Raw genomic sequence first — 27,856 nt, forward strand, 5'->3', positions numbered from 1 at the left:
AGCATAGTCTGCAAAGAGTTAGAAGATAGACAGCTTTAATTTCATAATCTCTTCTTACATACATATATTTAAGGCACAATCCAAAACCTTAAAACATTAACCATAGAATCTTCACTACTGTCAACTTTACTACTGCCTTGTGACAGTTGCCCTAGCAGGAATGAAATGTGGAACATATCTTCCTTAAAAACAATCAAGGAAAGAAAATGGAACTTGACAAAACTTCTTTAAAGCAGTCTTAACTAGACACAAAAACTCAAGGCTGTTCTCTCCACATATCAGGGAGTAGGCTAGCATGAAACCAACTCTACATAAAATATATATAAAACTTGCATTAAAATGGCACATAATGTTTATACAAAATAAAACCTCAAATCATACAACTGTGATTTTTGTTCCATAAAACAAACATATTATTTCAGCATAATATAAGCAGAAAAGAAATAATGACCTGTCATTCATGGATTGCTGAGAGTACTATACAGAATCCTGAGCAGATGGTACATAAGTTTGATTGGGGTTTTTTGGCATTTATTACCTACTATTTTGAACTGGAGAGAAGATATATGCAATATTATCTTTTAAAATGTAATTGCTTTAGGAGAAACAGGTCATTACATATTTACTTTTGCAGAAAAAAAGATGCTTTAAAGCAAAACATGAAAATAGCAGCTTCTTTAAGAAAAGCTCAATGCTCCATTTAGTCATTTCCACCACACAACTTGAGAAGAATTTTCCGGTAGTCTCCTGAAGTATCACCCTGGAAAGAAATCCAGAAAAAGAAAAGTTGAAGAATTGTGCTTTGAAATAGAGGAAAAAGAAGCATAAGCATCCTAAACATGACATTAATGACCACAAGAGATGAAGCCAGGGCAGAAAGAAAGCATGTGTTAACCTCTTAATAAAAAAAAAAAAAAAAAAAAAAAAAAAGAAGAAAAAATTAAAAAGCCTGTTAATTAGAAATCACTAATACAAGCACACAGTAAAATCTGCTCCTTCCATAACTGGAACCAAAGGTGTCCATAGAGAATATATTTCTTTAGCAAGCTGAATCTGGTATACAGGTTCAACTACTTACCTGGTAATAATTCATTAAAAAATCTCACTGAAAAGCTGTCTTCCAGCAAAAGGTATGAAAATATGGAAGAATTAATACAGAAGTCCTCTTCCTTGCAATCAGTGTGGATATTTTTTCAGGAGCAGTGAGTGAAAGTTTACTCTTTATTATGTTCAAACATTAAAAACAATGCCCTGATACCAAAAGATCTAAAAGGTTTTCTTCCACATTTAGAGAACATCTCTTTCATGTTGTGGGCAGTGAAAGTCAGTATGGATGCACATGCAAACATGCAATTAATCACAAAAGGCCCTGCGTGCTAGCTGAGTTTTGCCTGGTGTTCTTATTTGTAAAAGCGTTCCCTGGGAGCTGCTCATTAACTGGTTTTGGTTGATGAGACTTGCCAATCCTTTTCACAGAACAGTTTCAGCTAGTGCATTTAACTCATCCTTCAGGTATGACTGAAAACTGTTTTGTTCAGATCAAAATTATTAAAATAGTGACAAAGAGACACTTCAAAGATCAGGATAAATCCTATGCATATGTAAAGCACAATCCACAAAACATGAAACATTCCTGTTTAAATATGCTCTGAAAGGAAAGAACCGTCCACTTAGAAAAAACAAGCGAGATTTAAGAACTTTCTTCCCAAGGATGTTTTAGGCTCTACTTTTACAGAAATAAGTAGTAGAGTTTACATACACATAACTGTGCACGTGCATGCCCTGTATTTACTGAAAACAAGCCTTGAGTAAGTTCGGCCCGTTAAATAGGTATGGCCTGTTCCTGTTTCTGATGCTAAAACTATTTTCATGCCAGATCAAAAGAGAAGGGAAAACAACAAAAAATAAAAACCAAGAAGACATACAGCTTTTCCACCAACATCTCACTGATTTTTACTCACACACTGGTGGTTACAGGGCATATAACTACTGTAGTAGATGCACATCTTCACTCTAGAGTTAGATAATTGGAAAAAGCTTCTGCTAGGTGATCCTCTGGTGCATGGGCAGAAAGACCATATAATTACTGGCAGAAGACTCAGATCAAGACTTTTCGGTGCACACCATCCTTCACTATCTTGGCAGGATTCCTTCCAAACACCACCAAGTTGCAGTCCCTCAGTGTCAACAGCAGAAGGAATAAATAGGGCCTCAACAGATTTGGCACCTTCATTACAAGGTAAATGAAGGTGGCACCACTCACTCTCCTCCAGCTCTTATTACCATCCCTATTGGCCAGGCATCCTCTTAAGACTGTTGTTACAGCTGTTAATAGCAGTAGTAGAATGGATCTACTGATAAAGAATCTGAAGTTTTGTCTATTTCCCAAATCTTGTGCTTTCAAGAGAAAGAGGCACCAAGTTTCAAAGGCATATTAGGAGCTTTATACTCTTTCAACACACACATGAGGTAGAGCACCATCATTACTTACTTGGAGAACTTAAAACCAGGTCTCTGAAACCCCTCTGGACCAATTTCCCTTTCCTTCCCTGACTGTTGATTTCCCTCCCATCTCTAGCTCATCTAGCCCCCACACAAAAGCAAGTGCTGTCTGTTCTCTGGCACTTCAGCCTCTACTCTCCTAACAAATGCAGCAAACCAAACACAACCAGCTACATTCAGTGCAGTTAACAGCTATTCAGCATAAGGATCCATGTTCTACTAGCAGAAAGGATGTCATGGCAGGGAAGATAAAATCTCCAAGTCTTACAGTGATATCCGTGTAGAGGGATTTGCCATACATTCGCTTGTATTCTGCACGTATGTCCAGCAGGTCAACCTCACTGCGTGATACCATGATTCGAATCAGAGTTCTGTCTTTAGTTCCCGCTCCCTGAAACAAACAAAACAACAATATAACATATTAATAATGAGTGGAAATCCTGGATGATACAGCACTAGCAAAAAAAATAAAATAAATCATCACCGCACCAATGGCTGTTTACTAGCATAACCCCACTGACTTCAATAAGCTTGAACAGAATTTTGCCTATCATGCTTTAATAAATTAAATTTACTGGTAGGAAACTAATATCACTTCTCTGCACAAGAACAGCTAGGAAAAAAAAAGGAGGGGGGTGTCAGAGGGACATAAGGTCAGGAAAGTTTTATGAGTTTGATGGCCTAATTATTTATTTCAGCAGACCTCCCTACTTAAGAGACATCAATTTTGATAAGTCTTAAGCACATTTGTGTTTTACCAAGTGAAGACCTTCCTTGTTTAAGGTACAGTTGTATGCATCTCTTTGTTACGTGGATCAAATTAGCTAGATTTTTCCAGCCTTTCATAATAATGACTGCATTTTGTTAGTCATCTACCCACTGAAAAATGCAATACCATCAGCTGAACAATTAATTCTAGTGAGCTGTACAAGCATTTTTTAAAAAAAAACACACTATAAGCTTATGTATCTTGTCACAGGCACTTACCTTCATAGCCTTCTGTAATCTCTCTGCAAAAAAAGCCGGTGTGTTCTTGAGGCACTTAACTGCAAAAAGAAACCGTATTGCAGAAATCAGGTATTCCTCCTCAATCAGAAATCAGTCATTTTTGAAGCTTACCCTAGATAGTCACATGCTTCAATTATACATAAACATACAGTTCATACAATACAGCTTCCACTCCTTTAGTTAGTCATGGAAATGATTTTTAAGCCAAACAGTAGCTGCAATAAAGTTAAAAAAAAACTTACTTCACTTCATGGCTCAAAGCAAACTTTTCCATCACTAGACACCATCTAGCGTGAAGCAGCCATAATGAATCGTTAAAGTCTAATGATCAGATTCTTGCTTATGAAGGGAAAAGAGGGGATAGGGATTGGGCAAAAGGCTTGAAGGAACACATATTGGTGCTCCTGGCTTTTTCCTAATATCAGAATTTTTAGGCCATGCATCTGCAAGTCCTGCCCTAATACAAGTTGGGAAGCCACCTATGACAGAAACCCCACCCTTATTTTAGCTACACTTTTTTTTTAGCCACAAAGTCCACCAGGCTTCCTGAAAAATTCTCGATATGCTTATTTAGTAATGACTGGATTTTATATTTAATTAGCACAGTTCATCAGAAATCTGAAAGAGCAAAATCTCTATCAAATTACTGTCACGTTAATCAGGATAATGAAAGAATCCTCCATCACTCATAAGAATTAAAATCTATATACTGATCCTATGCTGGTTGCCAGTAAACAATCATGCAATCTGTGGCAAACTACACAGAAAACAAACCACACCTGACTTATATTTTACAGCACCATAATGTGTCAAAAGCAATCATGTAAAATCAATACAGAACAAAAGGGGTAAACCTAAATACGTATTTCACAGCAACACACATTCTACATAGGAAAAACTACTTTTCTCAATAGAAAAATGTAGATGAGAGATAGCTCACCACACACAATTGTCAATGATACGTATAATACAATTCAAAAACAAATGACAAATGAAATGCATCTTTCTTTATCACTGTATTAGGTAAAACAACACACTTGTACTTTAAGATGTTATTGTAAGTTACCAGTTGTACAATCCAGAAAGCTTTAAAGAAAGCAAAATTAAATATTTTCAATTAGAAAACCTTTTTTTCTGAAAATAAGGTTCACAGAACAAATGATGCTAACATCATTGACTGCTATAGAGATATATGTGTGTATACAGATATATATACATAGAAATAAAAAACCCAATCCAAAATCTAGTCAATAAAGGAGTTATTCAGTGAATAAAGCCAATTCTTGCTCAAAAGGCTATTGACTTGTTTGCAAGCTACAGTCCCAATTCTGAATCTGTATCTACATGGAGATTGCAAAGTTCCATGAAGTCAAAGGACTTCCAAACTCTGACAGTACATTTTCTTTACCAAGGTGATCTTTTTCTACAAACTCCAGGAAATATTTCTTTTCCCTAAGTTTGGATTTCTAACAATACTTTTTAAGGTGACAAATTCTGAATCCTAGAAAAGGTCTGCAAATGTATAACACCAACAGAGCTGGACCAGTTTAGGTCATTAAAAGGCCACTATAGCCTGGCCAAGTAAAGTAAGAAAAACAGTTACATAATCCATGTATGCACAAGACACACGTGAAAAAATGAAGCTTTTAAAACTGATCCCCATTTTGCAAGGTTTTGTTCGAAACTTTCACAAAGAAAAAAAATCTCTTGCAGTTGAGCCAAATGCCCTCTCCCATCTTGTTTCCAAGTGATACAAACTACATTTTTCCTATTTATTTCAGTAGGAGGTTGTTTGGGCTTTTTTTTTTTTTTTGTTACATCACTTTTCTAGTCATTACCATATTCAAAACCAAAGAACAACACTTTTAAAGCGGCAGCTCTAGATACCACAGTAAATTCACAGTAATAAACAGAAAAAGAAATGGAGATGTAAAGAAGCAGTCTTGTCTAAAAGACGAGAGACAAAAGACAAGAGAGAGAAAGAGGTCCACAATTTCGTCTAAAATAAAACATTCCAAATAAAACTACTGCACAACAACTTAAGGTCTTGTCCCAACCTCATGGAAACTAAAGTCTACCTCCCAAGGAGCACTAGGAAACTTGAGGTAAGAGTCTTACTCTTCAGAGGTACTGGAGGCACTTAAAAGATTTCACAAACCTGTAACCACAGGGAATGTGGAAAAAATAACCCCTTTGCAACTAACCCTTCTACTAAGAAGAGACAGAGGTAACTAATCAGAGGGTTAATGCCTATATTTTACTTGATTTCCAAAGCTGTCCCACACAGTCCATTCTGACTGACTCAGCAGCTGGTACAAGTTCTCATCACTTCTTAAAGCAATGTCCAGTACAGTTAATAATTCTCTCCCCACTTCAATATGTGAAATTTAAATTCTGCAGCTGCCTGAAGCAAAAGCTTCATCTGTCATTTTTAGGTCAATTAAGTGCCCTGCTTTACTTACCGTAAGTGACTTCACAGAAAGTTCAACATAAAAACCAGAAAACTGGAATTATTACTAAGAAGAAATTCTTAGCTGGAGTCACAGATGGCACCATCTCAGCCAGTTGTAGTGGAGTATCAGAAATGAACTTGCTAAGACAACACATACCTACTGCCAGCATGCCCTTTTCCAGGTCTCCAGACATTTCACGACATATGCTTTTTTCAATGTCCCGGTTACACATCCTCTGGTACTCACTGAAGACTGTTAAAGGAAGAGAAAGATTTCAGGAGTCAGCCTCACAAAAAGAAGTGGCATGCTGGATGGCTTCATTTCAATCACACTTCTCAACCTGATACTACAGTATACTTACACAAGTTTTAATGTCTCAACGACTAATACTATGTTATCAACCATACTGTTCCATTTACATGTCATCATGCTCCTTCTAGATTGTCTAGTTCTGTCCTTATTTTTAAAGGGCTAGACCAAGAAACCACTGTAAGGGAAATAGTGAAAATTCTTCTAGGAGAGCTTGGGGTGTCAATAAAATTAAGAAAACATTCAGGTTCTCACACACACACCCATCCCTTTCCTCTCCATATAAGTGCACATTTCAAAAGTTCTATGTAGTTACTAAAACATTTCCACCACTATAGACTGATGTAACACCTAATCACTAGCAAGTAAGAAGGGAAAGGAAGGACTGCAAGTGTCTTGAGCACACACAAGCATACAAAATTGAAACAATTCTAGGTTTTCAATTCTTTCATCAGAGAAACATTTGAACAAGTATGACCTCTACCTGCTCTGACATTTAAGGAAGATGATCATAATGTGCAGCTCTTGTGTACCCTTTCCCTCAGCAGAATTCATCCTGCTTTTCATTGGTATCATTACACTCATTTTACAGATGGGGGAAATTGAGGCACAGAACGGTGTTGTACATTTTTATCATTAAAGACAACAGAATCAAGTTACTGTTTATGTAGAGGACACCATTACCTGCTCTGAGGTGGGCCCTGCTTCTTGCACAGAGAATGGCATTGAATTTGGATTCATCAGTTCCTAGACGGTTCTCTCCAGCTGCATATAGCTCCTAAATGCAGAAGGGAATTCACATTTCATTACTCAGAAAAGCAGTCAAGCTGAAAAGCTGAGTTACAGATCTACTTCCTTACAGCCTCTCCTCCTTTTATACTTATTTCTTAGTCTATGTACTGCTGGAAAACAGGAGCAAGCAATAAACAGCAACTAATTCTAACCTGCGTACAATATGCTATGCTTGCAGTCTTCCTAGCTTACTAATGCATAAGTGCTCAAACAGAAGAGTTCCAGATTACTAAAGGGGGGAAAATTGTTTAAAAAGTACCTGAAAACTGTTCTTCCTAGAACGGTTTATGTCTAGCTTTTTTCCTACGCATCTGGGTATGTTCTGGGATGTTCTTGTCTTTTGGCTAAGGCATACTACGTAGAAAGCTAATTACATTACTATTTATATGACAGTAGTGTGCTGAAACAATCCATGGTTTTCTCTTTGCTGTGTGGTGAAATGGAACACACAAAAAAAGTACCAGGGCAGGAGTTACTAGGTCCAACTGCCTTATTTGCTGCAAAAATCCAGAGTTCCTTCAATAACAGGCAAAGGCCAATGCAGGTGTTAAATAGACTAAAATTTAATCCACACACCTATCACCTCAAATCTCTTTGGACCATTCCCTTAATAAGCAGCACCACAGAGTCACCCAACACATGGAAAAGCCAGAGAGCTGACAGAATGCGAGGTTAAAAAATCCCTGTGGACTCTACTCCCAAGAGTTTCATCTCTGTAATGAAGCTACATGGCTCTAACACTCTATCAAGGCTTTTCATACCACTTCCATCCACTGAAACATAAGCACTACCTCAGGAGAAGTCACAAGGTGTCCAAAACCTTGTAAGCAGAAACCACACAGTCAAATTTCAGAGTACTGAATTGACTATACTTAGAAACGATGAAGAATTTCTACTGACCTGCACATCTTTTTGAACAAGAGACATGTCAACAGTTGTACTTTCATCTCTGTTTCCCTGAAAGAATTTGAAGATACAAAAGTGTTACTGGTGGGCTTTTTTTTTTTTTTTTTTTTTTAAAAAAACCCAAACCCTACACACACACACAAAAACCCCAAACTCCAAAATCCAGGCATGCAAGTACCTGAGCAAGTGAAATTAAGAGCCTCTGAAAGTGTCCAGACGTGTCACTTTTTATTGCTTCCTCCAGAGTTTTCTTAAATTCTGGAAGGGAGACACAATCCTAAAACATCATACACCCCTGCTCATTTCCTAAATTCACATTGTCAGCCAGTGATTAAGGAAGACAATTTTGATGGAACTGTAACAAATCTAACCTGCTTTATAGAGCCTGTTGAGTTCCTGAATATGCTCATTGCTGCGAGAAGCTAAGATTTCAATGAGACAATTTTCATCTGTGCCAACGCCCTAAAACAAAGCACAAGGAGAAAACACACTCTTCAGATTCTCATCTTACTTCTACAACCTAGTATAAAAGAAATGCAATAAAACTATACAACAAAATACAGTTCAGAATATAATCTTGTTATAGAAGTCAAAGCAAGTAGTTTAAATGCTATGTATAACATGTTTCCAAGACACAGATATGTATTAAACATACAAATTGAACTAATGATTAAAATAATTACGAAAACAAAATTTCCTTTTAAAATGTCATCCTTCACACCAGATTTTAGGCATTTTAAGAATGAGTTTTTTCCACCATTAAAGATGAATTTGTTAAATCTAACAGGTAACTTTCACTAGCTAATGGATAGCAGTTGCAATTACAATATAGCTAGTATTATTTCATCCTCCCTAGCTACTTAAAAATTGCAGCCAAAGCACACATAAATATACATACTGACTCAGTAATGGATGTATTTATTACACCTTGATTTAAACATTGTCTTGACATACAAATGTTTGACCTGTTTTTATTTTTAAAACCTAAATGTTTATAAAATAGTCTGATTGCTTTGGAGAGAAAGTACACAATACTCCCATAATATTTTAGAAAAGGTTCAGCATGGGCTAGGAATATACATTTTTGAGATGGAGGAAAAGATAAAAAGAAGGTACACCCTGCCTAAAAACTTTATGAACCTAATTTTCTGAACTGTTTTTGAGCGCTCAGTGTAAAGTCACGGGAAACTCTAAGTTGAGCGGTTTTATCATCAGTTCCATCACAGCTCAAAGCAAAAACCCAGAAACAAAGGTGTCCCATGTAGTAGCTAGCTTAGAAGAGAGCCACCTCAGTGGTTTATTCAAGACTACATAATAAATCAACTGCAGAGACTGTCAGAACTCAGTTTCTGCCTTTTTTTGTGTATTCATTAGCATATTTTTGTTACAAGACAAACCTATTAAATAGTCTCTACATTTAACCTATGGGAGTAACATTTATCAATTTTACTGTCATGTACCTCCAAGAAACGGGGTACAGATCAGTCGAATGGTGGGTTGAATATCTGGATGGAGAAGGAATGCAAGTTCAACCTTTTAAATGAATACCAAAATTTTTATCAGCTCAAATATTTCCTCTATCTTATAAAGTTGTATTTCCTACACAAACCTTTATAGCTTCTTTAATTTCATAAGCATCAAACATGACAGGTGTCTTCATCATTGCTAAGATTGTCCTCTCAAAGTTACCTGATAGCTCAGACTTGAGATCTTTGATCAAATCCTAATGAGAAGAAAAAAACAAGGAAAAAATGCGTAAAGACCACAATTGACAAATGTAAGCACCAAAACTGTGGAGTTTAATTGGAATTCTTTATGCATATGCATCAATAATGTATCTTCAAAGCAAAGTTATTCCTCTTAATAACACTAAAACCAGCATAATTTAACAACCACATCTAGGTGGTTAAGGTCCAACTAAATAGACTGCACAGACCAAAGAGTCAAAGTAACCATTCAGCAGAGAATCTGCTTTGTATGTTTCATCTGAAACACTGCATGAAAAAGACAAGAGTGGGTGAAAGCAGACCCCCCAACAGGTTATGACTTGTGAACCATCTTCCCCTTAAGCAACTTTCAACCTTTTTTTCCCCAACACTAGTCATTTGACTTCCAGTAAAGTAACATAGGCTCTTATTTCTTCTTCCTTCTGTCCTCACGATATATTTACCTTTCCATAAGCTGTTTTGAAGGACAGGATGATCTTCTGCCGTTGCTTGTTTGAACGACTTCCAAGACAATCAATAATAGCCTGCTCATCCGTTCCTGTACATGCACACAGACACCACAGAATGAGCATGCACGTTATGTGAGGACTCAGCTTTCTGTTTCCATTTGATCTTATCTCTTCTAACCCCAACCAAAGGACATGCATGCCTTTAATTTATCTACAGTATCTTCTCTTGTGCATGACCACAGAACTTCAAGCTCTACTCCCAATCACAAACACAGTAAGAATACAACAAAAAAACCCAAACCGAAGACCAAACTCATGATGTTGTTTACACCTACATGAACTTCCAATAATTCTTCTGATAACCAAGGACAATCACATGTGAACTGGCCCACTCAGTACACACAATGGAGAAAGTACAAACAATGGAGAAAGTACAAACAATGGAGAAAGTACAAACAATGGAGAAAGATCAGCGCTGAATCAAAGCTGCAATTCTACTTTTAACTGAAATGTAAATCCAGACTGCTCACCGAATCCCTTCATGGCCTTCCTTAAGACTTCTGCATCCTTCAGAGGGTCAAATCCCGGTGCATCAGTGACTGTACCTCTGTTTCCATGCTAAAATCAGACCAAGTTGAATTACTAGTAGTGTTAATCAGTAAAAGACTGTGTTTTACTACTTAGGAAAGATGACCACTGTTACCAATTTTCTTTTTGTTAGAAAAGTAAAAGAGAGAACTCAAAAAAACCCCATCTCAAACCATTTGTTCACTTCTATACCCAAATTATGAGACAATGCAAGGTCAAGAAGGTTCACTGATATTGAATCTGCTGTCCAATCAGTTAAGGTTTGATGAAACGTATGTACAACTGACAGACTTTGTTAAGCTAGGAAAGGCAAATTTCATTAAATTTGAATTCACGTCAAATATTTCTTCTTGGATAACGTGGCAAATTAACATTTGTTTCAAGTCGTATGCGCCTACATTGCTTGCATTTGGAAAGGCTCCATCTCTCTCTTCAGTCAAACTTATTTTCATGACTTTCTTTACAATTTTAGGGTCGATTTACAGTTATATACACAAAGAAAATGTAAAGAAACATATACACGGTCACATCTCAAAACAAAAACACTGAATGCTCTTACTGTTACAGGAGAGACCATAGGCCCTGTAGTTCCTGGGTAAGAGGGCATAGATGGATTCACGGCTGGGCCTGGTGGATAATTTGGCATGGGCTGCTGCCCTGGGTAAGTTGCTGCTGGTTGTCCTGGATAGTTCATAGGCTGCTGACCAGGTGGTGGCATGGGCTGGCCTGGCATGGGGCCGCCTGGGTATCCTGGGTAAGCTGGCATTCCTGATGGTGGATTTCCTCCAGGTGGAGGATACCCTCCATAAGAGGGCTGTTGTCCTGATGGAGGTTGCCCAAAGCCACCTGGAGGGACTGGGGGATAACCCCCAGGTGTTGGAGGATATGTGCCTTGTGGTACATTTGTTCCTCCAAAGGTCCCTGCCAGGCTGGATGCCTGCAATGACAGCCAATAAAGCAAGAGAAGGGAAGGTGTACAAACTGTTGAGTTTCAGTAATGTGCTTAATACAATACAACCTCCCTCCCCACCAACACAGATACACAGTTCTGCATCCGCAAAAGAACTAGCAACCAAGATGAAAAAATAACTGTATTCAGTTGACTCTTTACTGTAATCATCAGCTGCCATACATCAAGAAGGACCAGACGCATACGTGCCACTGCATCCAGCATTACACACCCCTCACATGGAAGAGCACCAATAGCCACACACCTCTTATTCTAAAAGCTTGCACCAATTAATCCCAGCAACATAAAACTATGCTTATCCCCTCTCTGTCCATGGCTGCTTTACATGACCACAGCATGTAAAGTGGAGGGATTTACTATGAGCAACCTCTGGCTGTTTTATAATGTACTAGATGCATTAGTAGTTTACAACTAGCAAGAGTTCCTGGACTACGTTTGGAAAGACATCTGCAGAAACTGCCACAAAGATACTTCACTCCACATGCAATATCACCTTCCCACATGACACACTTGGACCCTCTTCTGCAAAGGAATCAGAACTGACATTTGATGACTGCACTGTTCTTAGAAGCTAGTTGCTGTGGATATTGCTATGTGCACCCTAGATAGTTTGTTGCTCATTTTGACTGCTGGCTGCCAAATCACTTCATTTTAATCACTGCCTGAGCAAGGCATTTATAACGCAAATATCTTCCTGCAAACTGCGCATTTGTTATGCAGCATAACAGATTTCTGAAGACTAAGTTGTCAGAAGTGTCACTCACTTCTGCTCTATGCAAAAAAAAAAAAAAAAAAAATCCACACTGGAAACGTCTGCATCTTCTTCAATCAATGTAAAAGGATTTTACTGCCATCTGTTAAACATCAGTGCTTATAAGAGACAGCTGATCCCATAGTATCTTCCAAGATAAGTCACTGATACATCAAATTTCACAGCCTTGTTCCTTATTCAGACTGGCCAAAATCCAGGTAATAGGCAAAATCTGGACGGTGTTTGCCAATGTGAATATATTAACAGTGGATACTCAGTGTTAATAGCCTGTTTCTCTATTCCTCTGCACAGCAAAACCCAAGTTATATTACTTTCATGCCCACGACTTCTGAAGTTAGGTTCTTAAATCACCATTTAACTAGTGGTGTGCTCTCCCAAAATAAGGAGTAGCTTGCAGTAATCATTTTCTTCAACAGATGATACTGAATGCTCAACACCTGAACAGACTAGGCATAAAGGCACAGAACTCAAGGAATAAAACTTCTCAGTGGCAATGCCAGAAACACATCTTTGCACTTAAGGAAGTCACAGTAAAACACACTGAACGAAAGCAAACTTACCATTCCAGCCATGTAGTTGGGATTGAACTGACTAGCATAGCCAGCCACGTTTTCTAGGCCAATTGGAGGTGGATTTGAAGGTGGATTTGAAGGTGGATAGGCAGCACCACCCCAAGGACTGCTACCTGAAATCAAATACAGCTGTGCTGAAACAAGAAACCACTTTAAACTTATTCCTTACTAATTATATTTCTAATGCAATGTCTGTTCCACCACGAGCCATTTGGGAGAAGGAAGATCAATGGAAGAGGTGCAGGGTAGCAGTGCAATATAAAGAGAAGCCACACTGGATATTTCTAATCATGTTAGTTATCATTGAATCTATAAGTTCTCATTTAAAACAACTCTAAACATATTTGAAAGTTAACACTCAAGAGTTAATACTGTAAACACCATATTTTGACTAGACAGTAGTTTCTCCTAAACTACAAAGCTGACTGGGTATTCCACTAGGAAGATACTACTAATTCCCTTTAGGCTGCTAATCTGAGAGATGTCTACAGAGCATGACACAGTACACTCACAGATACCCAAGTCACAAAACTTGGCTGCACATAGCAGTAGAGTCTTGTCTGCATAGCAGTCTAAGCCGGAATATTCTGCTGAGAAGTAAGATTTATCCTCCCAGACTAGTTTGGCTTCTCACTGTACACTGCTTCCCCTTCCCAAGTCAGCTTGCCTACCTCCATGTTTCACCATACCCATATGACTCCAGTCCTTTCTTTCTACCAACAGTACTAACAACGGTAAAATTCATTACCAACAACTATAAAGTTCACCCTGATACCAAGCAGTAGTTACATATTTCATCAGCTTTATATTATTATAATTTATATCCTTTTTAAGAGCCCTCTCCCTTCCATATACAACTACCTGCCTAAGAACAGTAAATCAGGGATAATGTCATAATTAAAGCCCTAATTTTTTGTGGGATATGGTTTTAAATTGTGTGATTGATTTCTCCCTGTACTCAACTTTCTCACCAGCTGCCTTCAGGACTCAGTACTGACTGGACAGTGTTCCTTGACATTTATTGATTTTGGTCAAATTATGACCACCTCCTAGTGCTGTGTGCTTCGAGATGAATAAAAATAGACCGTATATGAGCACATGGTAGAGCACCCGTATTATATAAATCAGAAGTCCCAGCCAAGATAAAACAGGACTTTAACAAGAGAGCACAGAAAGCTTCAGTGAGTTCGGAAAACCCTCTGCAGTCTTGTTCTTTGTCCATGCCACCTTTCCACTTCAGATAGGACCACCACTGCCATTTAATGTTTACTTCATCTAAACAACTTACCTGGGGCTGCTGGTGGATATCCGCCTGCTGTGGGATAGCCAGGGTAACTCATTGCAAAGATCTGAAAAGTATGCATGATAGTTATTTTCTGTAATGCCTCATTAATCACACCACTTAAAATTAACAAGCAACATGTTCGCAGTAGCCAGTTACCAATACTTAGACACGAACTGCAGAAGTCACACAGGCTTTTTCCTGGGAAACCTGTTCCCGTTTCCTTTTGCTAGGCCAATAAACATGTTCAGATACCTAAGCAGTGGTAGAGCCATTCCTCAGACTATTTTTCTTGCTTCAGTTACTACTTACTGCTCACTTTGTCTATTATGTTGTTAAGGATGTACTAATTGAAAATGCTTACTTTATTGTGCTATTAAAGTATCCAAAAGTTTGCAACCTATACAGAACAGTTTTACTAATCAAAAGTAGAAAATCATCTGACAAACAAGCCACATCTTCAAATGAGTAATTTTATGAGAAATCTTAGAAGGCATTTAAATGCTAACGTCTGCAGAAGTACAAGGTCAGGGTAAGAAGTGGAAGGGATACACTTCATGCTTACAGCATTGCCATAAAATACGAAGGGTTTACTGAAAGGATAAGATCACTAGAACAAATTGGAGCTCTCAAAGCTGATAATGCCTCTGTCAGCACAGAAGTGCACAAACTCACCAGCTATCCAAAATAGAAGTGGAGGTCAAAAAGGAAAGACAGTTAAAGGACAAAATGAATGTGATTTTCCAGAATACAGAAAGCCTTATTTTAAACAGAACAGCTATCAGGAAGAATGGTAAAAGTAACTCAAGGAGCTTGTTCAGGTGAAGAAAACATCCACAATCAGTCTTAACTTTTTCAAGGGTATTTTTAGTGACAATTCCCAGTGTATTTTTAAACTGCTGTGCAAGCAATATCCCTTTCCCTTCTTTCCCCTAAAGCACTGCCTTTTGCATCTGGCTTGTTTTGCTGTGTTTTGAATTTCAACTGTGGAGTTTTATTCTGAGTTTTGTTTGGCTTGGGGAGGGTGCTGTTTTTGTGGGATTGTTTTCATCTTGCATAATCATGATAACTTCCCTTTCTGGTTTGCACGGCTCTTTTGCACAGAAACAGTGCAAAGGAAAAACACTCTTTTTTTAAAAAGGAAAATACAATTAGCAAATCTTCACTTTACTTAAAAACTGGACTTCATGTACTCATTTAAATTTAGAGAAATGAACTAGCAGAAATCACAATGAGAAGAGCAGCCTAGAAGTTATAACCCTACCTTACCTCTACTCCAATGAGTAAAGTGTCTAACAGACTCAACAAATAAGAGAATGTAGTTTCTCAGCATTAGAAAAAGCCTGTTTACCAGTAAATCTATAACAGATGCCTTTAACTGGAAAAAAAATATTTCCATGCATGCAAATTTAAGTACCGCCCTTCCATTTGTGCCATTTATTCATTCTCCATTCCCCCTACAAACTCAAGTGCAAGGTGGGGTCAGCCAGGGCTACAACCATTAGCCCCCCATTACCCCCTTTTCCTCTGCTGATGGATATAAGACTTAACAATTCAGCCAGCTCCACACATGAAGAAACCAAGCAGGGTGCACAGCTGGGAAACTTGATGACATTTTACAGAAACAGGTTTTAAATCAGTAAACTATCAATCACAAATGACTAGGTTTAAACCTCAAGAAAGGTCCAGGGAAGTCAAAGCCACCCACAACCATCATGGCCCAGTTCTACATATTCAATTGTAAGAACAGACTATAGGTTAGCTAACATGACACCGTTCCGTTCATGTTAGGTTTTGGAAGCGTGAGGAAAGCAAACCAGTGAGAAATCTGTAAAACATACATTTTCCTTGACACAGGGTGCCCAGAGCAAGCACAGAACAGGATGAAGGTCCAGTGATTTGTGTTTGTCGTGGCGCCAAGGAGGAATGCGAAGCAGGGCGTAGGCCGCACGGTCCCATTCTTTTATTTCAAGGACAGATTTATCTCCTGCTCTTTGCAGTAGCCTGCCGGCCTTGTTCCCCATCCTCCCTTTTTTTTCCCCTCACAAAACCCAGCTGCACCCCTCACATCGAGCCAACCTTGTTTCTCATCCTCCCTTTTCTCCCACAAAAACCAGCTGTACCCCGGCACCAAAGAACATACTGTGTCCTTACTCAAAAGATAATGGCTTGACTACAGTCCCACCCACTCACACATACAAACTAAGATAAATACTACCCCAAGTTTTTATCTAACTTGGAGGGCCGATAATCCGACACCAAATCGGAGGGACAGATCAATGGGTTTGTGCTCTCGCCCTCCCCCAGAAGGGACGCCTTTTGGTAAGATTTCCTCAGCTATGCCGAGTGTATGCCCGGGAACTTTATGTTTCTGTGTGTGATTGCAACCCTTTTTCTTTTGTGTAGTGCTACATAGCCAACCTGTCTGTGCATTTATCGTAGGCAATCTTAAAGAATCTGTAGATGTTGCACAAAAATAAACCATACTATTTGTGAATCTGGCTGCTTCTCTTGAATGCAACCAGACTTAGAGTGTATGGGCTGTTTGGACCTATAGTGACAGCCACTAATCTGCACTATTCGTGAATCTGATGGCTTCTTTTGAACACAACTGGACCTACAGCATACAGGCTGTTTGTGTGTCCAGGTCAGACCTATAGTTACGGTCCCAATTGGCATACTTACTAAGGGGTAAGTCTAGTCACCCCTAGCCCCTCTAATCTCTGAGGACCAGCTAGAACGCAAGGGGATTGATCTCTTACCAAATTTATTCTCACCTTAAATGCAACAGTTCATAACCAGATTATATCTGAAGGGCAAAGGCTCACATAAATTTTTACATTGTGTCGGATTCTTACAATATGCTCTCCATAACATGGTAAATGTTTTTCCTCCATTCCCTTCAGCCTTGGTTCCCAGTGAGATCTTTCACTGCAGTGCTACCTGGGAGTTTTGGAATAACTTAAGTATCAAGGCTGCTACAGCTGAAAAGACAACAAGCTTTTGATTATACAAGCACTTCTTTACATGACTAAACTCTATGTAATTTTTCATTTCATATGCAAACACAGTATGTAACACCTACAGCAGCAAACCTGGCATACAATTACTGTGCAATATACACAAGGGGGCACAAACTCCACACACAGCAGTCATCAGGGAGATAAAGTTTATTTTTCCAGGTGTATTCAATGCTTATCCTACGTTAAGATTTGATTACTGTGTTCCTTCTCAATGCTAGAAGCTAAATCTTGAAAAAAGGTCTCTCGCGGTCATCCCTGCAGTTCAGCAAGATAATGGATTTTTACTTTTGAATATTCACTGATGCTAAATAAAGATCATAAAGGTATGGCAGCAGCTACATGGGGTCCTTGAGAGACTGTGTTACAGCCTGAACATCTTCAAAATGCCGGTGTGCTTCACTGCAACTTTACAGAACTGGATAAAGCCAAACACTTTAATAAAGTAGATGCAAATTCAGGTTATAAAACCCATCCAAAAAGCACTTGCAAAATATTGCTATCCTGAGGGAACCATAACTGCTGGAGGCAACACCTTCTGTTACCCATAGGAGGACTGTTAAGACCCCAAGCCCGTGAGGCCAGAAAGCAAAAATTCAACATTTCTGATTAAAGCTGAAAGCAAAACACATATTCTCCTCCTCTGCTGGAGAAAGAACACATAGCTTTCTTCCTCCTGGTGCTTCGCCATGCTCCTGACAGCCTGCACACAGGCATGTTTGATTCCTGTTCCCCACCGTGCCCACACTGCCAGCTCTGCTCCACCTCTGGGCAGCTACAGGTGCATGGAAGTGGAGAAAGGCCCCCCCCCCCCCCCCCCAAAAAAAAAAAAACCAAAAACCCAAAATCAAAGCCTGGCACTTCAGAGCCTTGCTACATCACTAATTGGCTTTACGTAATAAACCATAGCCATGGTACTAAAATGGAAAAGAACAATTATTACTCAAGTCGCTCAAAAAACAAACAAAAAACCCACAACCCAGATTCTTAGCATGCAAATTGCTTATTAGTCAACATGTACATTTTTTATATACAAACTACTACAGCACTGAATTTTTTTCTTCATGTGCAACCATTTACTTTTTGTTAATTTATCTTTAGCTTCACATGTAAATACAATAATGACAGGATACTCCCAAAAAATGATAAGATGTCTTTTCAATAAAGCTTTAGGCTTGGGTATTTTTTTGTGGTAGAGGGTGGGGAGCAATGGGAGAGGTGTTGTTCTTCCTAGCAGGGTTGTTTGCTAGCTTTTAATCCTATGTGGAATGTTCCTTTCAAATTGAAAGAAAACTAAAAGAGCCTTTTGGCAATTAAAGCTGAGGTTGAGAAATAATGCTAACTTCACTAGCAATCTGAAAAAAATGTTACTCTCTCTATATAGAAGTGTTCCACTTGCTTCTTTTGAACAATGCATTTATCCAGGACTTTTCCAAGGGGAATTTTTCCCACACTGGTCTGATTCTAGGCAAACTAGATCCACAAACACACCGACTCCTCATGCTTAAAAACTTCCCTGATCACCATCTTTTCTGTATTTCATCAAGTCTCTGCTGGCTATTTCTCTAACTTAGCAAGTATCTACCCCTTTAACTTTCCCATCCATTCCCACAACCTTGTCTCCATTTCATCTTCTAAGCCCATCTTCCCAAATTTCTTTTGCTACTTCCACATCATCTTACTAAAATTGTTAGTGATGAGCAGCACCTGCCTGCTGACAATAAAGTGGTGACATAGGCCAGGGAACAGAAGATGCTGAAGTCCACCCTGCTATACAAATACTGCGTGGGATGATGCAGGAACAGTAAGGTCTGTGTTTGCTCAGCCATAAAAGAAGTAGTGCATAAGAGGAGGAAAAAAATCCAAACCACCAAACCACACACAGAAAGAGGGAGTGCCTTGAAGAAAATACAGAATACTGTTAAGGTCTTCTCCCCGTTTCCCGTTCCCAATGTTCACCCTGGAGGTCCACCTCAAAACTCTAAATAAAATCTGAGGTTTTACTCCCGCAGTGGACATTGCTATCTCGCTTCACGCTGCAAGCCATGAACCACTCAGGCTCTTGAGCATTTTCCTGCTGCTTTAGCAAAGCTAAGTGGGAACAGACCTGTTCATAAGAGACTAAAACTGTGATATACTTTCAGTGGGAATCCTGAAAATACTCTCCTCTAAGCCACAGCACAGCAGAAAAGGACTACAACTGGAGATATTTGTAACAAAAATACAGATTACACAATGATGGCAGGAGAATAACATTTTAAGGCTGCCAGAAAACTTCTGTTTCAAGGTGCAATCTAAATAAGCTCAGCAACTGCATTCACACCCATTCCTGAAATTTATTTGGTGGCTGCTGTTCAGGCCCCAGCTATGTCAAGGTCCAAAAATCTGAGTGCAAATAAAGGATGAATACACCATGACCTATATTTGTTCAAAATAATTTGTTTAATTATGCCTGCTTCCCAGGGAACACCGAGTAAAGTTAAACCTTTGGCCTTTACTTCTCCTCCACGTTAATTACCAGGATGTAGTAAAAAAGGCTGCCCAAAGCTATAAATTGCAGAACCTGCTCTGAGACTGATCCCTGATTGTGAAACAAGCAGAACAGAATTTATCACCTCCCAGTATGCTGCAGATTTTCATCAGAGGTGAACTGAGGCATCCACCACTGTGGTTTTGCAAGACAAGGACAAGCCAGTCAGCATCATACTAGCTAACTGTCATTTTACCAGCCTGAGCAAGATTTATCTTTGACTTATGCACTGAAGCATAGAAGTTGTTCTCTCTTGTACCAGGTGTAGTATTTTTCATCCTGACAGATAAAAAGCCCTGCAATTTGGTTTTCCATTAAGTCTTCTATGTATCTGACTCCCTGTCTAGCCTTCCTTTCACCATGAAAAAAATAATTTAGTAGGATGGGTTCCCCTTCCAACAGGGCTTAATGTAGCTGACTGAGTTCACAGGATCACAGATTTGTCTAGGTTGGAAAAGCCCCGAAGATCATCCAGTCCAATCATCAACCCAACATTAACAGTTCCCAACTACACCATATCCCTCAGCGCTATGTCGACTCTACTCTTAAACACCTCCAGGGATGGGGACTCCACCACTGCCCTGGGCAGCCCATTCCAACACCTAACAACCCATTCTGTAAAGAAATGCTTCCTAATATCCAGTCTAAACCTTCCCTGGCGCAACTTGAGGCCATTACCTCTTGTCTTATCGCTCATTACTTGGTTAAAGAGACTCATCCCCAGCTCTCTGCAACCTCCTTTCAGGTAGTTGTAGAGGGCGATGAGGTCTCCCCTCAGCCTCCTCTTCTCCAGACTAAACAACCCCAGGTCCCTCAGCCGCTCCTCGTACGACATGTGCTCCAGACCCTGCACCACCTTCGTTGCCCTTCTCTGGACATGCTCGAGTAATTCATTGTCCTTTTGGTAGTGAGGGGCCCAGAACTGAACACGGTAATCGAGGTGCGGCCTCACCAGTGCCGAGTACAGGGGTAAGATCGCTTCCCTGTCCCTGCTGGCCACGCTATTTCTGATGAAATGCCAGCCAAAACTCAGGAAACCTCTTTTACACAGAATTTACCACTCATAGTTTGCCTTTAGGAACCTTTACTGGTCTTAATCCAAAAATGTATATTTGAAGAGTACTAACACATCATCCATTTCCTACAAAAAGATGTTTCCTTAAAAAAAAAAAAAACAACCCACAGCTCTGAATAGATGGCAAAACAGAAAGAAATTAAAATATGGCTTTTTAAAACCTGAACTTTAAAAATTTAAACTTCGTTCTGGTGTTACAAATTAGGATCACTGCCAGTTTTGATGATCCTTCTAATTCAATATCATCATCATCATTATTATTACAGAAATACTTTACTGAAAGATAATCTATCATTTTTTGACCTGCTGGGTTAAGCAGGAGGTGGGGAAGCATCAGCAAGGTAGCACTGACAAGCCTTAGTCAAAATAAGGTAGAGCAGAAGAGAGATGCTATGTCCAACAAAGAACAGCTGAATGGGAGGACAGACCCATAAGCCACAACTGAGCTGTAAAAACGTTAAATAAGAACATTCATGTAACTGATAGCTTTCAGTGACAGAAGCATAAACCATGATGTTACAGCCATACCACTGCAGGAGATGCTAACCCAAGGTGCTTGTGTCATGGATTCTAGACAAAAGTGCAAGTATTTGCACTGCAATTCTCAAACCTCTAGGAACAAGAAGTTAAATTTCAAAAACACTGCTCGTAATTTAAATTACATATAAGATTACCCCACTTCAAATATTTTATACTGTTAAACACTACTTGAAGAGTAATTTGAACAGCATTAGAAACACTCCACACAACAGAGAAATGCATGAGAATATATAACCAAAACAAGATCCTCCAAGATAGTGAAACAACCGCTTTGATAGTATCTGCCCCAGTACAAACTTTGTATTTCACAGAATAACTTAAGTTAGAAGGGATCTCTAAGATCATCTAGTCCACAAGGAACTTCCCAGATGACTGACTCTGACCTACAACTAGTACCTCTCATTGCTTGCTTTTACTGACTAGTGAGAAAACAAAAATGACACCACATTCAACTAAGACCTCAGAAGCCTGCAAAGGATAATTCTGATGTAACAGGCAACTCAGCTACTTCATGACAAAGTTCTTTAAACACCTAGTAACAATAGCCAGCATCTGCCGTGCCACAGGAGCAAATAGGGACCAAAAGCTCCAATAACCAGCCCCCTTGTCTCCATGAGACAGCTCAATTCAGCTTGACCATGCTCTCCTCTCACTGGTACATCTCCTTGACAACTCAAGACCCGCATCCTTCACAGACGGTCAAAATTTGAAAGAGCAAGTAGGCCAACCTCATATTCTAGCTGCCAGCAGAACCGAGTCTGCTGGAGATGGCAATGTAACACCATTCACCAGCACTGAACCACAGAAACAGCAAGTGGTTGAACAGAAAGAAATTTCTGGGCTTGGTTTTATGGACCTTTGTCTTAGGGATCCAAATAGCAGACAGCAGGGGAGAGGGAAAAAGGTACTATAACATTACCGATCAGTGGCAGCATTTCATTGTTGTGAAGATCCTGCTTATGTAGCTAAACATTTATTCCCCCAGCATACAGTTTCATTTAGCATACGTGACTTCTGGGAAGATCACAGTCCTCTTTGAGTTTACACATCTGTCCCTACAGATACACTCAAGGCAACAAAACCCAAAGAACTGAAGTGAGTTGCATGGACTCTTGAGATCCACATGCAACAAAAACATGAGTTAATTTCAGGAAGTCAACTTCACTTTGGCCTCCTACTCTGCCCTGATCCAACTGTTTCCTTTTGTAGCAGACTCTTGCAATGTTCTCTTTAGAATATTTACCATGCAGACAGTCACAACATACATGACATACATGACAACACAGACAGACACTTACCTAACAACATAACAAGCAAGAAACAATACCAAAATAGGTTTATGAGATGTTTGAAGAAATAATAGATTGAGGTTGTTCTATTTCAGACTCATAACTTGTCATATAAAATAATTTGTTTCAAAAACCAGTCATGCTATAAATAGTCTGAATTATGTTCTCAACTGACTAACGCCTCGGGGATTTATACTCATCTATTTTAAGTTCCACCACGCAAGCACAAACTCTTACATCATCAGTGCAAGCCAGAATAGGTAAATACCAATTACTCTATTTCACAAAGTACACTCTGTGTGGGAAATCCTACAGAACTAAAGCAATAGCGTTAACGTTCAGTACTCTAAAACCGTTACTAGAAAAATACCTAATTGTGCATTTCACACCACCGATTTTTAAGTAGCTGCTGTGCTCAAGCCTGAAGCGCAGGGCCAGGGAGTGGCCCTGCTGCAAAAGTGGAGGGCTCCAGAGTTCCCCAGCCCTGCCACGCAACAGGAACAAAAGGATGACAGAAGTATTCCACTAGGTCCTCTGCCAGTGCTTCCCACATTGACATTGTTCCTGCTGTAGAAGCAGCCAAATAACACCAAGCTGTTCAGCTGAAACTCCACAAAGAAAGGCACACTTACAGGACCTGCACGGAACGTATGGACGTATCCTACACTGCACACAAAACGTCTGTGCTCTGCACCAGTCTCACAGCCTTGGGACTCAGCAGCAGAAAAACAGGTAAATACGACCTTGCAAATATGTTAACTTTTTCTTAAAGGTGACAGCCTTCACACTTTCTAGACACTGAAGGGCATAAACAAACAGCTGTCCAGGAATACTAAGTTATTACTCATCCATGAGCAAATGGACATGCTTTGTTCATTCCTGACCATAAAGAAATACCAATTTTGAGCTGATTGATTACTTCTTTACAGGAATTGACTTACTCAAGAAAAAAAACAATTTAGTATAGTAAACCAGAGAGCCAGGTATTTCACAACAACTATAAAAAAGCAGAGTTGAAAGCAAGACTATGGCCTTCAAATCTAGTCTGCGCATGGCATCAGCAAATTTTAGTCCTTAAAACTTACTACTGAAAAAGAAGTATTTTTTTCCCCCTAAAGCCTAATGTTTGTAAAATACATTTATTCTCCCAGCTAATGGAAAACTGAGTATTTTCAAAGCACTGTCAAGTACAGCCAACAACCAGTTATTTGGACTACAGACAGGTGCAAAGCTTACAGAATGAGTGCAATTTTCAAAACTTAAAGTTGTTCTCTCTAGCAACAATAAAAGGGATATTCACACTGTCTGCTTTAGGCAACTTATGCACCTAATTCAGAGCAACTTGCTAGGCCAAAGTTAGAAATCTAACATGCTTTTTTTACCCAATGAGAGGTCTTTGGGAAAGTGAATCAGATGCATAAATTAATCACATCAAGTATCGTTGAATGGCTATTGTAAGGTTCAGCAAACAGAGGTCTTGCAAAGATTTAAAACTCATTTGGATCTTTAATATGGGATTAATTTGGTTGACAGTTCTTAAACCTGGCAGAAGCTGGAATCCAAAAGCCTGAATCGGAGGCCCACCTCTCCTAATGATGAAATGAATACTAATTAATGGCTCCAAAGAAGGAAGGAAACTGTGAAGTCCAGTGCTTCCTCAAGACAACAACTGAGCTAAAACTACAACAGAGAAACCTACTGGTAACACTTTTCCAATGCCCTCAGAAAAAAAACACCCATACTGTGTAGGGAAAAAAAAAAAAAAAAGCTTTTAACCTTCCCTATTACCATATAAGTCAGTATCTAGTATCTTCTCTCTCAAACAGAAAAGACATAAGGAAAAAAAGGAAGCAATGTCTGGGAAGGACTTCTTTCCATTTCTTTGTATATCCTACAAACAGCACATAGATGCTTTGCACTGTAGAGGGAACAGCCAGGTGGTGGGACTGCGTGGGTTTGTGTTTGTTTTAAAAAAAAAAATACATGAAGCCTATTCAGTCTAAATTCCTATAATCTAATGATTAGCACTGGTCCACGCTCAGCTTCTGTGACAGCTGAATAGTATGGATACAATTTCACACATACACACAAAAAACCAGCTGCTAAGTGTAGGCAGGATTGGCTGCCCGGTCATCGCAAGCATGTAATAAAATCACCTCTTAGAAGGATGGCAGCCAAGTCCCCTCTCTGACTCATAACTGACTCCAGGCTTGCCCCAGCCAGGATCTAACCACCTATCAAGATTTTGTAGTGAGCTCTGATAAAATCTAGAACAAACACGGAGCAACAACAGAAGTCATACACTGTAAATACTTACTGCTACCCTTTGGGTTACTTATCTACCACCCGCGGTACTGCATCATATTCTTCCCAGCTTGGGGAACTGCCTGAAGGAAATTCAGCATTTATGTCAAACATACCTGCTTTCAAATAAGCTGGGACCAGCAAAAACGAAGGGACCACCTCAGCTTCAGTGCATGACAACAATTCAAGTTTCAAAGGGGTGAAAAAGTGTTGCTCACAGGAATGTGAACATACAGCCTTTTCTTTTTTTTCAAGAAAGGCTTTTTCTACCTTCTTCAAAAGCAACCCAAACCAAAAGTCACTACATACAGCTGACAAGTCTCCATCCTTATTTCCAACAGTTTATATAATACAATTTTAGAATATATCCAATAAGAAACATGTTTCAATGTGGCAGACAAATGTATGACAAAAGAAACTACATTGGTATTGTTATATACAGTTGTATACTTAATTCAAGGAAAGCCCCTAACTGCAATTTGAAGCTGGCAGAGAAGTTTCTACACATGATTATACACAGCCTTGGCTAAAAATAAAAGAAACTTTCGATTTGTTAAAAAGTGCTGCTATTTCTGTAGCCACCTTTAAACCATGTCTGCTTTAAGAATAGCTTCCTTTTTTCATCCCTAGATTGCTATCACAGAACTAAGATAGGCTCTATCTTAGCTCCGATTAATGCAATGTTATTGAACAGACCCTCTGGATGGTCCATGTTCAGAATCTTACTAGAAGTCTAGGAAACAACATCTCTTGTAACCTTCAAACCAGACAGACTTCGTGGCTTGACTGGATTGTATTTTAAATTGCTATCTAACACTACAGTCTTTACAATGTTTTTTCTTTAATATATTGTATTGACTACATAAATACCTCCATAAAACAGCTCCATCCCACTATGGCTTTGTTATATTAGTGATTTTTGACATTTCGTAGAATTTCCAGTCTGACAACTTGAAACTTCTGGGGACTATAAAGAACAAGCTGAAGAAGTGACATAGCTTATGAATGAGTGTGATGACTACTCCAGCGATTTTAAGTTCAGATTCACAGAGATGTTTTGGCTCCTAACCTCATACTGAGGTCAGACTAGAGAAAGGTACATAAATATTATTGTTGACAGAGACATAAAATCATTAGGTCCTTCAAAATCTTGCTGAGTCTGTACTACATATGCTACACTATTATATATGGTGCATTCGGGACAGAGGGGAGAAGAATTCACAAGAGTGGGGGCAGACGCACTTCCAGGAAAAAAGATTTCAGCAGAAACGCAGCGGGGATCAGGCCACAGGCAAAACTGGAAGCCATGTCCAGTGCAAGTTACTTGCTGCAATAGTGGGAGGAGAGCGGTCCGCATGACTCTTACAGCAGCTCTAAAACCAGGAAGCTATCGAAATAGCCAAGCTATGGGGAAAACATTCACGCACTCAAGCTTCACAGCAGCCATACACTAGCGCTGGTTTTGTACCGTTTCTGACATTACCACCCGTGCTCCAGCAGAGCACTGACCCCTTCAACAGAAAATACTATGTGCTGGGGGGGTGTCAGGGAACAAACCTCCAGCTCCTACAGCAGCCAGGCTTTTAGAGACATAAAAACCTACTAATTAACTCCTTCATGAAAACACATTGCACCAGCACTTTTCCCTCTTGTCAATCTGTTTTCTCTCCACACCTTCACCTCAGTCTTTCTGCCCCAATGCATCTGTCCCCATTTTTGGCTGAGCTGCTTTCCACGCTTCTGTCACTCCCCTCAGAAGATTTCTCCCTCAGCTATTCCCCCTTATCAGGAAGAAACTTCCAGAAGTCCCGTTAATCTGATAAACAATTAAAAAATATCCCAAGAAGATACTCCCCACTGCCAAGCCTCTCTTCTCCACAAACAGGATGGGGACAGGGAAGAATCTCTGCTTTCCTGAATACCTCATGGAGATGTTTATCCTGTTTTCTCTCTTACAGAAGCTATAACAAGAGTTTAAGAGCTTCTATTTTAAGACACTTTAAGCACATGTAGCGTAAGAAAAACACATTACAAGCAGTTTGTAGAAAGGGATGTTTGGTTAAAAAAGAGCGTTGTGTAACGCCTCTGACAAGACTTCCATCTTAGGCTTCTTTCTCTTGTTAATCATACACATTAAAACCAAAAGTTCAAGATAAGCTGAGGATACAGGGAAAATACCAAACTGCAACTGCAAGAGCAGGACGCTCCTTTTTCTCCGAAACCACCTCATTTGCCTATGAAACAAGAGCAGCTTTCTACGAACCGCGGAGCCGCCGCGGGCCCCGACCACCCCCTACGCCAGCCCCCGGGCCGCTCTCTGTCCGTCACCCCGGACCCCCTGGCCGCTGTGTCTGTCTGTCCGTCACCCCGGACCCCCTGACCGCTGTCCGTCCGTCACCCCGGACCCCCTGGCCGCTGTGTCTGTCTGTCCGTCACCCCGGACCCCCTGGCCGCTGTCTGTCACTCCGGGCGCGCCACAGTTCCCGCCGCCCCGTCCAGCCGACGCGAATTCCCCCGCCACCCCGAGGACACCGTCCCGGCCCCGCGGCCCAGGCTAGCACTCGCCCCTCCCGTCCCGTCCCGTTCCGCCGCGGAGGTCGCGCCTACCGTGGGTCCTCAGGAGCCGCTGCGGCCGCCGCCCCTCCAGACGGCCCGGTGGCGCTGCGACGCGCTGGCGGGGAGCGGCAGGAGGAGGAGCCGCTGCGGCCGCGGCTCCTTCCGCCCGCCCCGCCGCTGGCCTCGGTGCGAGGGAGGGCCGGGGGCGGGGA

General features: G+C 40.0%; 1 protein-coding gene across 1 annotated transcript; it reads right to left on the reverse strand.

The window, feature by feature from the left end:
* Positions 1–18: 18 nt before the first annotated feature.
* ANXA11 (annexin A11) lies at positions 19–27,856 on the reverse strand. Its single transcript, XM_074874518.1, has 15 exons — positions 27,696–27,856; positions 14,337–14,397; positions 13,037–13,161; positions 11,294–11,671; positions 10,677–10,764; positions 10,141–10,235; positions 9,580–9,693; positions 8,342–8,432; positions 8,149–8,228; positions 7,965–8,021; positions 6,957–7,050; positions 6,120–6,215; positions 3,490–3,548; positions 2,771–2,893; positions 19–760 (listed from the first exon to the last, which is right to left on the reverse strand). The coding sequence occupies exons 2-15, from the start codon at positions 14,386–14,388 to the stop codon at positions 701–703; spliced, it is 1,512 nt and encodes a 503-aa protein (XP_074730619.1). The 5' UTR covers positions 14,389–14,397; positions 27,696–27,856; the 3' UTR covers positions 19–700.

This window comes from Strix uralensis, chromosome 7 (assembly GCF_047716275.1).
Source record: "Strix uralensis isolate ZFMK-TIS-50842 chromosome 7, bStrUra1, whole genome shotgun sequence".
Lineage (NCBI taxonomy): Eukaryota > Metazoa > Chordata > Aves > Strigiformes > Strigidae > Strix > Strix uralensis.

Coding starts and splice junctions, on each gene's coding strand:
- ANXA11 (XM_074874518.1), bottom strand. CDS start 14,388: ATGAGTTACCCTGGCTATCCCACAGCAGGCGGATATCCACCAGCAGCC. Junction 10,765..11,293: donor CTATGGTCTCTCCTGTAACA/GTAAGAGCATTC, acceptor GTCTGATTTTAG/CATGGAAACAGAGGTACAGT. Junction 761..2,770: donor CCCTCTACACGGATATCACT/GTAAGACTTGGA, acceptor ATTTCTTTCCAG/GGTGATACTTCAGGAGACTA.